The sequence below is a fragment of the Bison bison genome, unplaced genomic scaffold, assembly GCF_000754665.1.
Source record: "Bison bison bison isolate TAMUID 2011002044 unplaced genomic scaffold, Bison_UMD1.0 scf7180017864038, whole genome shotgun sequence".
Lineage (NCBI taxonomy): Eukaryota > Metazoa > Chordata > Mammalia > Artiodactyla > Bovidae > Bison > Bison bison.
In genome coordinates, this window is record NW_011494610.1 from 3,129,545 (window position 1) to 3,144,200 (window position 14,656).

The 14,656-nt window shown below is 44.5% G+C and overlaps 1 protein-coding gene and 1 long non-coding RNA gene across 2 annotated transcripts in view; one reads left to right on the forward strand and one right to left on the reverse strand.

Moving 5' to 3' along the window:
- ZNFX1 (zinc finger, NFX1-type containing 1) overlaps nucleotides 1–6,705 on the reverse strand; it is a 26,732-nt gene extending 20,027 nt beyond the window's left edge. The window contains exons 1-2 of the mRNA XM_010835081.1: nucleotides 6,235–6,705; nucleotides 3,894–4,049 (exon numbers count right to left, since the gene is read on the reverse strand). Of these exons, the coding sequence (XP_010833383.1) occupies nucleotides 3,894–3,954 (61 nt within the window). The 5' untranslated portion in view covers nucleotides 3,955–4,049; nucleotides 6,235–6,705. The remainder of the gene's footprint in view (nucleotides 1–3,893; nucleotides 4,050–6,234) is intronic.
- Nucleotides 6,706–6,870: 165 nt separating this feature from the next.
- LOC104985066 lies at nucleotides 6,871–9,614 on the forward strand. Its single transcript, XR_824826.1, has 5 exons — nucleotides 6,871–7,008; nucleotides 7,317–7,425; nucleotides 8,234–8,298; nucleotides 8,608–8,684; nucleotides 9,422–9,614. It is a non-coding gene; the product is annotated as an uncharacterized LOC104985066 (long non-coding RNA).
- The last annotated feature ends 5,042 nt before the right edge of the window (nucleotides 9,615–14,656 follow it).

The window sequence follows — 14,656 nt, forward strand, 5'->3', positions numbered from 1 at the left end:
AATATAAAATACATTACTATGGTTGCTGTATACATTATGAAAATACTGTTTTTTCAGAGGGTACAAAAAGAACAAAGGGAATAAACATTTGTTGAGTGCCTCATACATGACAGAAAATAATTACTCATTTAATCTTCATAAGCTGGGATTATTTCAGGGGCTCAAAAAGATCATCTCATTTTCTCAGTCTCTTGCCAATACCAAACAATAGTGAAAGCATGAGTTTCATAGCCAAACAGACCTGATTCAAATCTTGGTCTAGGGACTTCCCTACTGTACAACTTTGGCTAAGTTTTATAATTTCTCTAAGCCTCACTATCTGGGTTGCTGTAAAGATTAAATGTTTATAAGATGCTTAGTATACTATCTGACTTTCTGCTCTAAACAATTAGGTCACAGGCAACAGAGGCATCAAGTGGGGTAAAAGTATACAGGGAAATATATATTTGAACTTTGCTCAGCATCAGATGGCAAAAGGGAAGGTAGGACTTCCTTTCCCAAGATGTTTTTGAGCCAAAATAATAGATTGTGAAGGAAACCAAAAAATGAAACTCAAGTTCTGTTTCAGGTCTGAAAAATGAAACTCAAACTTTGATTCAGGAAACTGAAAAGTGAAACTCAAACTGTGATTCAGAAACCTGAAAAATGAAACTTAATTCTTCCTCCTTTCTGCAGCACGAGTTCATCTACATAGTACTTCTCTATTACCAATCCTCAGACAAGGAGGTCTGCAGAAGAGCAGATGTACCCAGCAAACACAAGCTAACATCATCCTGTGGATGAAGCTGAACATGTTCTTCTTGATCTGCCACACATTTCATAAGTGACTTTGGCCAATTTACCCAAGCCCATTTTCTTTCACTTTCCTTTCCTCTAAAACTGAGTCTGGAGCTGACCCAACTTAGCAAAATGACTTGGAGATTTTAAAAACAAATAAAATAAGATTGTATGCAATGATTTGATGATAACAAATGTTATAAAAGTTTCAAATGAATACCATATTCAAGATGACTGGGCCATTTCATGCCGTCAGATCCAAAAAAATCTACTAATGTACATATTTTCTTGTAACTGTTGTTTTTACATTTACTTTTCAAACTCCCAAGATATCATTAAATTTAGTCCTTTTAATACTGGTAAAAAGTCCTACTTTTAATGCTGGTCTGATTAGAAGACAATGTTTTGGAAGAATGGAAAACTGTATTATTTCTCAACCTTTCAACATTCACATAGCTCATAAAATAATATTCTACAGTTCTTCCTCATCTGTTTCACAACCGAAATTCGGAGGATATATTGCAAACTTAGGAAAAGGCAAGACTCCATTCAGTTTTGTTTTAGACAGTTCTGAGCAAACAGAATAATCATTGCAGTAGAGTGATGCTTTTGGAACTAACTTTGCTTTGGTGACTAGAACTCTATACACATACCATCGAACACATAGCTACTAGCTATGTGTAGCTATTAAGTGTCTTAAATGTGACTAGTCTGAATTAAGATGTGTAGAATGACACATGGAATTTTGAAGCCTTCGCAGAAAAAAAGTTAAATACCTCATTAAAATTTTTTATATTTGTAACATATGAAAATGATAATATTGAACACTTGTGGGGAATAAACACAAATTGAAATTGCTGAAGTACTATGAACACTGAAAGGCAGGTGTACTCTCATGTTCATCACAGCATTATTTACAATAGCCAAGATATGGAAGCAGCCTAAGTGAATGAATAAAGAAGATGTGGGGTGTACACACACACACACACACACACACACACACACACACAATGGACTATAACTCAGCTATAAAAAGAATTAAATCTTACAATTTTTAACAACATGGGTGGACCTAGAGGGTATTATGGTAAATGAAATGAGGCAGAGAAAGACAAATGCTCTACGACTTTACTTAAATGTGGAACTTAAAAAAAACAAAAGAAGTGAACAAACACAAAAAAATAGAAACAAAATTATAGATACAAAGAATAAATAGGTGATTACCAGCGGGGAGGGAAGTAGGGGAAGAAGAGAAGTAGGTAAGGCAGATTAAGAGGTACAAACTCCCAGTTATAAGATTAATAAATAGTAGAGAAATAATGTATAACACGATAAATGTAGTTAACACTGCTATATATTAAATATTAAAGTTTTTAAGAGAGTAAATCTTAAGATTTACCCTAAAAATCCTAATTTTTTCCTTCATCACAAGGAAAAAACTTTTTTTCTATTTCTTTAGTTTTGTTTGTATACGAGATGATGGATGTTCATTAAACTTATTCTGGTAATCATTTCATGATATATATTTAAGTCAAATTATTATGCTATACACCTTAAACTTACACAGTGCTGTATGTCAATTATATTTCAATAAAACTAGAAGGAAAAAACTCCAAGAAAAGAACTATAATAATAAAATATACTCAATTATAATAAAATGATATTATTTGGATACATTGGCTTAAATAAGACAAATACCAAATTCTATTAAATGATTATTTAGTATTAAGTTTTTAAATTTCATGTCACCTGTTTTTTGTTTTTAATGATGCTACTAGAACATCAAAAATTATGTTTTTGGCTTGCTATGTTTCTACTGGATAATGCTGCTCTAAACCAGTTATTGCCATTTCTGATACCTCATCTTTACCTTTGCTAAAGTGAATTGTACCAATTTAGAAGCTCTCTTCGGAGAAGGCAGTGGCACCCCACTCCAGTACTCTTGCCTGGAAAATCCACGGACGGAGGAGCCTGGTAGGCTGCAGTCCACGGGGTCGCTAAGAGTCGGACACGACTGAGCGACTTCACTTTCACTTTTTACTTTCATGCATTGGAGAAGGAAATGGCAACCCACTCCAGTATTCTTGCCTGGAGAATCCCAGGGACAGAGCCGAATGGGCTGCTGTCTATGGGGTCCCACAGAGTCGGACACGACTGAAGCGACTTAGCAGCAGCAGCAGCAGCAGAAGCTCTCTTAAGGAAAGGGGAGGGCTGTTTAGTCTCAAAGTCACTCATGCTGTAGCTAAGGAATAAATCATTCTCGGTTTTTCTGACTTTGCTGCTCGGCTTGCAGGATCTTAGTTCCCCAACCAGGGACTAACCCGGGCCATTGCAGCAAAGTACCAAGTCCTGGAGAAGGAAATGGCAACCCACTCCAGTATTCTTGCCTGGAGAATCCCATGGACGGAGGAGCCTGGTGGGCTACAGTCCATGGGGTTGCAAAGAGTTGGACACGACTGAGCCACTTCACTTCACTTCACCAAGTCCTAACCACTGGACCTCCAGGGAATTCTCAAGAATAAACCATTCTTTACTTGAGAGATGCAGTCAATTTTGGTGGGCCTGCTCATCCATAAGGAACTTGATTTCCTTCCCATTAGAGATTTTCTTTGACTTAGGTTATTTTCTGATAAGCCCACATAAATTCAAAACATTAAGTTAAAAAGGCACTAAATACACCTAATCTATCAAACATCATAGCTTAGCCAAGCCTACCTTTAATGTGCTCAGAACATTAACAATAGCCTACAGTTGGGCAAACTCATCTAACACAATGCCTATTTTATAACGAAGTGTTGAATATTTCATGTAATTTACTGAATAATGTACTGAAAGAATAAGATGGTTGTCTGGATACAAGTGGTTTTAAGTGTATTAATTGCCTGCTCTTGGGACAGCAAGGCTGACTGGGAGCGGAAGCTCACTGCCACTGCCCAGCATCACAAGAGAGCATCTTACCACACACATATCGCTAGCCCAGGAAAAGTTCAAAATTCAAGTCTGAAGCACAGCTTCTACTGAATGGTTATTGCTTTTAGACTATCTTGTAAAGTAAAAAATCATAAGTGGAACCAACATCAATCTGGGATCATCTGAGAGTAGAAAATCTTGCTCACCTCTGTGGTTAATATGAGGATTCCTAGGTCCCACCTCTGGACAAGGTCTTCGGTCCTCCATGTCTGAGTCACCTGATCTCCTCCACGGTCACGTTATTTCAGTTGTCTGGAAGTCTGCACGGTTTAATAGTTTTCAGAGCCTTTGAAACACAGCATCTAGCAGAAAAAGAAAAACAACAAATACCCAAATAGTATCAAGCTAATCCTTCTGCCTCTATATCTTAATGCTTTATTAACTAAGAATCAAACACAGATTTTAATCATGTGCACAAGTGTTCAACTCTGTGAATGCCCAATTATGATACAAAACAGGAAATTCACAATTTAGGATCAAATTCCCCCTTCCCTGCATCCTTGTATTTTCTTGGGGTTAAGGAAGTGTCATCATTTCCCATTCAAAACTCCTGTTTGGTTTATACCTTTAGCCAAGTTACTTAATCAGTTGCTAGGTTTCATTTTCCTCTCCTATAAAGCAAACAAATATTGTTGCCAGGACAGAAAAAAATTACATTTTTATTAACCCCAAAATCATGTATTGGCCACTCCGCCCAACACTTCTATAATACTCTATAGCTTGCAGTACTCTATAGTTTGTAAATAATTAGTGAGCAGATACTATACTACTCTTTGGAACAGAGCCAAACTGATAAAGCCCTCCCCTCCACCCCAGCAAGAGAAAGAAAGAACGTTTCAAAAACCAGGAGCCTTAACATCTACTGGATACTGTTTTCTCAGGACCAACTATAGATAGAAATGTGCGGTTCCTTCCTTCTTTCTTCTATCTTGATCTGCAAAGGTAGTCCTACAGGAGTAAGAGGAAGCCCCTTTAAAGGAAACTTCTCCATCCTACTCATACACATCATGTGGGCTGGGGCTGGGGAAAGAGTGGGTAATTGAGAGTTCACAGCAAAGGGACCTTTCCCAACTGTCCCTCTCATTGAGTTTTAACACATTCATACTTGGAAACTGTGAACAGATCTGGCATTATGAGGAGTAGGGAGTCCCCTTCCTTCTTTCTGGGAATATTTTTTGAATCTCATCTCTCATTTTATCAAACCCAGTTCTCAAGGCTGCTGCCGCGTTGCTTCAGTCGTGTCCGACTTTGTGCAATCCCATAGACGGCAGCCCACCAGGCTCCCCCGTCCCTGGGATTCTCCAGGCAAGAACACTGGAGTGGGCTGCCATTTCCTTCTCCAATGCATGAAAGTAAAAAGTGAAAGTGAAGGCGCTGAGTTGGGTCTGACTCTTTGGACCCCACGGACTGCAGCCCACCAGGCTCCTCCGTCCATGGGATTTTCCAGGCAAGAGTTCTCAAGGCACAAGTTCAATATTTAGAGTTTTTCTGTTTAATTATAAAAACTTCTCAGGGAACAATTCCTTCTCTTGTTGAAAAAAAAATATTCAAATAGAAACTCACAAATTTCTGGGATAAAAGAAACAGAAGAAAAGAAAGCAGAAAGGCAAGGAAAGGGAGAAGCAGGGAGGAACAGGAAATGCTACCAAAAAAGCAAACTAGAGTGGGTTTATTTGGGAATCAAAGCCTCAAAGGACAGGAAGAAGAAAATCAGTGATGTTCAAGCCAAAGGAAGAGTTAAATCAGAGAAGAATGTAATTTACCAGGGTGGAATGAAAGATGTTAGAGGAAGTTTCCAGGCTCCTGAGAGAGTAGAAGAAAGGACGGAGAAGTCCCTGACACCCAGGGCCTCAGCAGGTCATGATGGAACTATTATAGGGTCAAGGGACAGCCAGGGCTGGGTGGGGCCACGAAGAAGGTGCCCTGCAAGGCTGAAGCCTGGAGCGGCTGGGGAGGTTGGGGAGACAGCAAGAGGTTTGGGGTTCTCAGGAGGGAGGAACTGAACTCAGCTGGGGGCTGCCTGCTGAAGCGCCGAGGGCGGGGAGCGGGGCGCCTAGAAATAAGGATGGGGAGTCTAGGTGCGGAGGGTGCTTCTAGAAGAAAGGGGATGAGTGAGGTGATGGAAGGTGAGGATGAAGGAGGGGCTGTGGCAGAAAGTGAGGACCGAGATGTGGGGGACAGAGGGGAACTAGATGATGAGGATGTAGGCGGAGGAGGTGATGGAGACGCTGAGGAGGGTAAGAGCGACGCTGGGAAGAGGGGACAGGGACTCAGGTGGATGAGGGGGGCGCTGAGGGGGTGATGAGTGCGGAGATGGGTGATGGAGGTCCTCAGAGAGTGATAGGGGCTCTGAGGCGGGTGATGGGGACGCGGGGGCTGAGGGGGCGGCGGGGCGGCGGCAGAGACAGGGGAAGGGCGGCACGGACCCCGAGTGGCAGCGGGCGGGACCAAGTGTGGGACAGGGGCGCGGGGCACGGGGTCGCTCACCAGGCTCCGGCGCGTCCTCTCTCCGCCGCCGCCGCCGCCGCCGACTGGCGCTCGGACTCGGGCCCAGGCAGGTCCGCGGCCCCGCCCGGCACCGCGCACTTTCGGTTTCCCGGCCCCTCAGACACGGGGCGGGGCGAGGGGCCGGCCGGCAGGAAGACGGGGGGGAGGAGGAGGAGGAGGAGGTGGCCCAGGACGCCGAGCGAGGGGGCCAGGCCCTGGCACAGCCGGCACCCCCTGCCCTAAGGCCCGTCAGGGGCGGGCGGATGCGCGGGCGTCGCCTCAGCTACCCCAGGCGCCTGGGCAAGAGGGCTCGGGCAGGCGCCGCTGAAGGGAGGGGACTGCGGGGGGCGGGTTAACAGCACCCAAGGCCGTTGTAGGCCTCAGCGGCCCCCAAAGGAGCGGGGACCCGGCGGAAGGCTCGGTGCCTGTGAAGCGCGACATGGCGACAAGGCCGACGGCACCCGGAGGCCTAGTAGGTACAGAGAAAGGGCGGGGCTAAAGCTGCCTGGACGACCATTAGACCTCTTACGTCTGGGCGGCGCGGAGACTGCATTTCCCAGAGGGCCTCGCGCGGCGCGGGCTTGGCGGGGGCGGGGAAAAGGAAGCGCCTCGGAGCCAGTGCGCAGGCGTGAGAGTCCCCGCTGGCTACTTAAGGGAGGCTCGCTCGCTGTTCTTCCTTTCGCGTCTGCGGCGCTTTGTCTTCTTTGTGGTCTGCTGTCTTTTCTTCATCCGATGTCGTCTCAACCCTGGAATCAGAATTTACTACTGTATGTGGTGAGTAGAAACCTCGCTTCTACATCTCTGCGCTTCCTTTTCCCTCTTTGTGCCGTCGCCTCTCCCGGTGCTCCCCTCTCCTCTGACTGAATAAGCGTCGTTGGGGAGATGAATGAGAGCTGAAGAAACCTAGGATTCCTCGGCCGGTGTAAATGATGAACTCACTTTTTTCCCCATCAGATCGACCATGTTGATGTCTTTGAATACTTGCCAGTTAATTCTGATAACACCGGCCTCAAAAGGCGGTGCCCTGTTCTCTTCTGACTGTGGAAAGATGGCGACTGACGACCTTCTTTGTTGGTTCGCAGATTTGCGTGATCAGACGCTACAGAATGAATCTTGGCGGAGGGGTCCCTGCTGGGGCTCAAAGGGAACCACGTGTCGACAGGCACAACCTTCAGCTTCCTGACCTCTGGAGTAAGCACGTTTTTCTTATGTTTTTGACCTGTTGCAGGAATTTGTGCTCTGAGGAACCTCTTGGTTTGCTAGGCCGCCTTGCAGGGGAACAAAAGAGAGTAAGGATTACTAATAAGCATATTTTAGTTACTCGATTTTCTTGAGGTAATCTGGATTCATTTTATTATAATTCACAAAAACATATGTATTAGCCACATTTCGAGCCAGGATAAGTGAATCGGTGTTAATTTTTAAAATGCTCCTTATGGCACATACTCAGATGCCCGTTCCTTCCCTTTTTTAGTAATAAACAGCTTTTTTGTACTTAAATTTCCACGTGGGTGAATACAGTGATGATATTGCTTTTTTAAGGAAGGCCAAATGTTTCTTTTGACCATGTTACTCTAATTCTCAAAGGTTTAACTTTTAAAACTGAGTCAAAAATGCCACCCTAATGTTGGGATCTCTGAGACAGTTTTCCTTAGACCTTGCTGTGTTAGAAGTGATGACATGTTGCATTCAAGTGTGATGATCAAAACGCTGCAGTCACTTAAGTAAAAGCCAACCATTTTCCCACAGCTCTTGGCCAGCCATGCTGGTCTCTATCACATGTTAAGTACAGAAAGCTGGGGTGTTTGCCTTGTAGAGTCCAAGAGGTTCCTGCTGGCATTAATGATGACTGAACTTTTTTCCCCGACAGATCGACCATGTTGATCTAACTTCTCTAAGCCAGTTTCTGTCTGATATGCCAACTTGGGCAGCTCTTCTGCCCCCCACTGCTTTTGCATCTAGCTGACTTACAGGTCATGTTTCAATGTTTGCATCTCAGGCTCACTGTTGGCAGCAAACAGGCATTGAATGGACCATGATGGATCCAGGATTGGGAGAGAATTTGTAAGTCATATCTATTTAACCGCTTTTTTTTGAAGGGTTATCCCCCTATGTTCTACTTTTCTGTATGGCCATTGCAGCTGATGACTTAACTTTTTTCCCCATCAGATCGACCCTGTTGATCCAACTGAACTATTAGCCAGTTTTGTCTGATGCATTGGCCTCAAAGATAACTCCTATTTGTTTTCTGCTTACCACTGACTTTCTGTGTGGGTGGTTTCTTTTTTTAAACTGGGAATAGGGCTTGCCCTATGATTTCCTCCCCGGCATCATTCAAGTCATTTATCTTTGCTTCCTCTTACTTTCCTACAGGACCAGAGCCCTGTGTACATCAGGGCCTACATAGGTTGATGGCAGCCTGATTGCAGTTTGGTTCAGTTCTGTAACAGGTAAGATTTTTGTAAATTTTTGTCCCTTTAGGTGTTAACCCCTTGGTAAAATGATAACTGATTGTGTTGCGGGTAGAGAAGTGTTGGGTTTGCCCAGTTGGGAGTGACTTGGGGACCAGTTGCAAATAAGGTTCCAAGTTACCTTTTGAGTTGAGTTCCAAATGGCTTGTAATTCATTATGAAAGATTGAATTCTTAACACTGTTAGTTGGATGCCAACCTCAGTACATTACTCCATGGGCCTCTTAAACATGGCGGACAGACTCCTCTGTCCAGTGGCAAAGAAGTCTGGGTTTGATCCCTGGTCAGAGAACTAGATCCTATGTGCATCAGCTAAGGCCTGGTGCAGCCAAATCAATAGAAGTAAATATTTTAAAACTATTGCCTTGCATCATCACAGTGAGCAGATCAAGGAGACAGTTTTTTACCTTCTGCCTCCCTTCTTAAACATAACGCTTTGTATGCCTGCTTATCCACTTTACATTCAGATGCCTCCATTTGTCCCTAAAGTATCTTTTGCATTTATTTCATGCAGAATGTTGAGTAGAATCAATATTTGGCATATCAGGAACAATATTGACTTTGATGGGCAGACCCCAGGTTGGAAGCCTCCCTCCTTGGTCTGGTACTTACCTGTACATCTTCCTAGTTCCTGAAGTTTAGATACTCTGACATCCCAAACAAGTAGCCATTTGCATCCTAATGAAGTACTGATTGTGATGTGTCTTTCTTTTTAAGGAGTTTCAACTGTGGAGTCAGAATGCAAGGCCTCTTGAGAAAAATGTACATTTACTTCTGAAGCATGAAGCATGAAGGTTTGGGTTGTTGTGTAACCTAAGTGTGTAGAGGTAAAAAGCTTGTGGCTGTTTTGGTTATTTTACTTTGTAGCCTTCCTGTCTAGAGAAATAAAATAAAATCCTTTAAATGAAAATGCTGTTCTCTTGAGTCATTAGAAAGACTTTGAACCAAATGATACTGAGTTAAAAGGTGGATCCCACACAGAAAGTGTTGGCCACGGCCCCCACCAGGCTCTGTCCATGAAATTCTTCAGGCAGAAATACTGTCAGTTCAGTTGCTCAGTCATGTCTGGACTCTGTGACCCCATAGACTATAGCACGCCAAGGTTCCCTGTCCATCACCAGCTCCCAGAGCTTGCTCAAACTCATGTCCATCGAGTCGGTAATGCCATCCAGCCAACCATCTCATGCTCTGTTCCATTCTGCCTTCAATCTCCCAGCATCAGGGTCTTTTCCAATGAGCATCATCAGGTAGCTAAAGTATTGGGAGTTTCCACTTCAGCATCAGTTCCCAATGAATATTCAGGGTTGATTTCCTTTAGGATTGACTGGTTTGATCTTGCAGTCCAAGGGACTCTCAAGAGTCTTCTCCAACACCATATTTCAAAAGCATCAATTCAGTGCTCAGCTTCATAGACCAACTCAATCCATACATGACTACTGAAAAAACCATACCTTTGACTAGATGGTTACTGTCATGGGTAGTCATTCCCTTCTGGGTGACTTCCTATCCCGGGGATAATCTAGGTCTCCCCACATTGCAGGCAGATTCTTTACTGTTGGATCCACCATCTATTCTCTGTATGCTGTGAATATACTCTCCCACCTGTCCTCTCTCCACCTTACATGGTTGGTAACAGGTGGAGTCAATGGCCTGGACCATCTTCCTCACTGTAACCTCTGACCTCATCTCTTTTCCTTCTTTCAGCCATATGAGATCTCTTAACTGTCCTTCAGGTTCACTCCAATCTGGAATGACCAGCCCTAGCCCCTGCATGGTTCGTAAACGCCACCTTCTCTGGGGACCTATAGTAAACAATCATCCCCCCCACTTTCTATCCCCTTTGTCTTTCACTGTGTAACAAGTGGTGCCGATGCATATACAGTATACATACATTATATGTTTATGTAGCCCATGTATCATCTATCTCCCTGCATTAGAGACCTGCATTACTCCATGTAGAAAGCAGCTTTCACTCCTTTGTGGCCCCTCCATGGCACGTGACAGTGCCTGGCCCAAAGTAGGTCACTCTAAATGTTACTGAGTGCCTTGTGGGACTGCTAAGGCCCTTGACCTGCACACTTGTTACTCTACAACAGCCTTGTGAGGAGAGAACTACCATGGTCCCCAGTCTAATTGCATAGATGAGGAAACAGGCTCAGAGAGCTTCCCCAAATCTGTATGAGACAGAATCAGGTCACACACCCTGACTTAAAATTTGACTCCATTTCTGTCTACAACTTACTGCCTTTTACCATAACAAATATTTTCTGCTCTTTGCATCCCCTACAGTTTCTAAAGCTGTTTCTTGCACATACTAGGTGCTCAGTGAGGCAAAACTGATTAAATGAATCCTTGAACCATCACTCAAACGGGAAACCTGAAGACATATTGAGTCCACAGAATGTTTCTTAAGAAAATGCACTCATGTGATCCATTCTGTAACTTTATCAGGTATCTACCATGTGTCAGGCTCTGTTCCTAGGTGCTACAGATACAGTACTGGGAAAAAATAACTTGCCTGCGTGGGACATGACATTGCTAGTAGAGGGAGGAACAGTAAAAAATAATGCACTGAGTTATGATATTTAATAAAGTGCAATAGAGAAAACTAAAGTGAGGAAAAGGAATAGAAATGTAAACTTGCACATCTGAGTACAGAGCTGAACAAGATCAGGGAGTGAGTGGTTTATCGGTGGGATAGAACAGACCAGTGCAAAGGCTTTGAGGTGAAAACCTGCTTGTTAGAAAGGAGGCCAGTGTGGCTTCTCAAGGAAAATTTGGAAGATCTGGTCAGAGTGGGCCCATTTTCTTACCTTATAATTGGCTGTGGCTGAGTAACGTGTGTATGTATGTTTTTATTTTAGCTCATTTATTTATTTTTGGTTTGCGCTGGGTGTTCGCTGCTGCGAGCGGGCTTTTCTCTAGTGGAGGTGAACAGGGCTGCTCTCTAGGGCTGCACAGGATTCTCACCGCAGTGATTTCTTTGTTGGGGAGCACGGGTTCCAGGCACAGGTAGTTGTGGTGCCTGGGCTTAATTGTCCCATGGCGTGTGGGCGTGTGGGATCTCGCGGAGCAGGGATTGAACCTGTGCCCCCTGCATTGGAAGCGTGGAGTCATAGCAAGTGGACCACTAGGGAAGTCCTTGTATGTATGTTTTTAGGCAGGTCATGTGCTTTCTATTTCCCCACATTGGTGTATTTCCCTCTTTAATATACTTGCCCTTGTAGTAATAGGGGATGTGGGAATCCCACAGACAGGGGTGTCAGGCAGGCTACAGTCCATGGAATTGAAAAGAGTCGGACACCATTTAGCAACTAAACAGCAAATGGCTGACATTTATTGTGCTCTTACTGTGTGTCAATTACAGTTCTTCACATGTAATAAAACATTATTCTTCCAACAACTGTGTGAGGTAGATTGTATTCTTAAATATGTCAGTTGAAGGATCAGTCTCAGAGAGAGAAAACATCTTGTCTAAAGTTACACAGCCTGTAAGTAATAGAGCCAGGATTCAAACCCAGTCAGTCTGGCTCTTGAGTCTATAACCCTTGACTTAATGGCAGCCTCTTATGGAAATGCAGTCTTATAGGAAGGAGCCAATTTCCAGTTCTTACAAGTTCAAATTCTTCTGACTTCCTTGGTGAAACACCTCTGAGGTCAGAAGTGGCCCCGAATGCCTACCAGCCAGGGTTGGGGACATTCGCTAGAGAGCTTCCACCCAGCTTGAATCTCTCACCTTTGATATTACTGCTTCTTTGAACTCCGCAGGCAATGTTAGGCCTTAGCTGCTCAAACTTTTTGCATCTTGTCTCCCCAGCTTCAGTCTCACTAAACATTTGATGCTCCAGACTCATCCTACTTCTTTGTCCTCTTAGCTGAGGGACCTTAGGCACCTTCTTTACTTCTATAAGCCTCAGTTTCCTCATCTGTGAAATGGGATTCATAACAACACCTGCTTCAGAGAGTTGTAAGCGTCAGTAAAATCAGGTCTGTAAAGCACTTAGCCCAGGCCTGGCACATAAGAGACACGCAATTCTTTTTTTTTTTAATGCTGTTGCCCACATCCCCTCTGTTCTTTTTTTTTTTTTTTTTCAATGTGGACCACTTTAAAAATCTTTATTGAATTTGTTGCAATATTGTTTCTGTTTGATGTTTTGGCCTTTTGGCTGGAAATACCTGGGATCGTAGTTCCCTGACTAGGGATCAAACCCATACTCTCTTCAGGGAAAGGCAAAGCCTTAACCACTGAGCTGTCAGGGAAGCCCCAAAACATAATTCATATCTAGTGAATAAAATCTTCCTGCCACATTGACATGGAAGAAGATCTGTGTTGGAGTGATGGAAGAAGTGAGCTCATTGAGCGCTTACCATGTGCGACACTGTGTTAATTATTTTCTCTTTAATCCATACCCCACCTTTGTTTACTACCATCCTGTTTTATCCCTAAAACATCTACAAAGTGGCGGAGTAGAAGGATGTGCACTCATCTTCTCCTGCAAAAACTCCAAAATTACAACTTGCTGCTGAAAACCATGCACAGGAGAAAGTTGGATCCCACCAAAAAAAGATACCCCACGTCCAAGGACAAAGGAGAAGCCCCAGTAAGATGGTAGGGGGACGAAATTTCATTTAGAATCAAACCCCATATCCACCAGAGATGCTCAGAGGGCTCAAACAAAACCTTGTGCACACCAGGAGACCCCACAGAGACTGAGCCAGACCCGCCTTTGAGTGCTGAGCGTCTCCTGCAGAGGTGTGGGCCAGCAGTGGCCTGCCGCAGGGGCAGGGGCCCTGGGTGCAGCAGACCTGGGTATGGCATAAGCCTTCTTGGAGGGTCGCCATTAACCCACCATGGAGCCGCCAGAACTTACGCTGGACTGGGGAAACAGCCTTGCAGGGCACAAACAACACCTTGTGTACACCATGACCCAGGAGAAAGGAGCAGTGACCCCACAAGAGACTGACCCGGACTTGCCCGGGAATGTCCAGGAGTCTCCAGTGAAGGTGTGGGTTGTGGTGGCCTGCTGCAGGGTCAGGGGTGCTGAGTGCCGCAGTACATGCATGGGACCTTTTGAAGGAGGTCGCCATTACCTTCATTACCTCCACCATAGTTTGGCCTCAGGTCAGACAACAGGGAGGGAACATAGCCCTGCCCATCAACAAAAAATTAAAGATATACTGAGCATGGCCCCACCCATCAGAACGAGACCCAGTTTCCCCCACAGTCAGTCTCTCCCATCAGGAAGCTTCCATAAGCCTCTTCTTACCCGTCAGAGGGCAGACAAAAGGCAAACCACAATCACAGAAAACTAATCAAACTCATCACATGGACCACAGCCTTGTCTAACAAAGAACTTATGAGCCATGCCGTGTAGGGCCACCCAAGATGGATGGGTCATGGTACAGAGTTCTGGAAAAACGTGGTCCCCTGGAGAAGGGAATGGCAAACCATTTCAGTATTCTTGCCTTGAGAACCCCATGAACAGTATGAAAAGGCAGAAAGATAGGACAATGAAAGATGAACTCCCCAGGTCGGTAGGTGCCCAATATGCTGCTGGAGATCAGTGGAGAAATAACTCCAGAAAGAATGAAGAGATGGAGCCAAAGCAAAAACGATGCCCAGTTGTGGATGTGACTGGTGATGGAAGTAAAGTCCGACGCTGTAAAGAACAATATTGCATAGGAACCTGGATGCTAGGTCCATGAATCAAGGCAAATTCCGTTCAGTTCAGTCGCTCAGTCGTGTCCGACTTTTTGCGACGCTATGAATCGCAGCACGCCAGGCCTCCCTGTCCATCACCAACTCCCGGAGTTCACTCAGACTCATGTCCATCGAGTCAGTGATGGCATCCAGCCATCTCATCCTCTGTCGTCCCCTTCTCCTACTGCCCCCAATCCCTCCCAGCATCAGAGTCTTTTCCAATGAGTCAACTCTTCACATGAGGTGGCCAA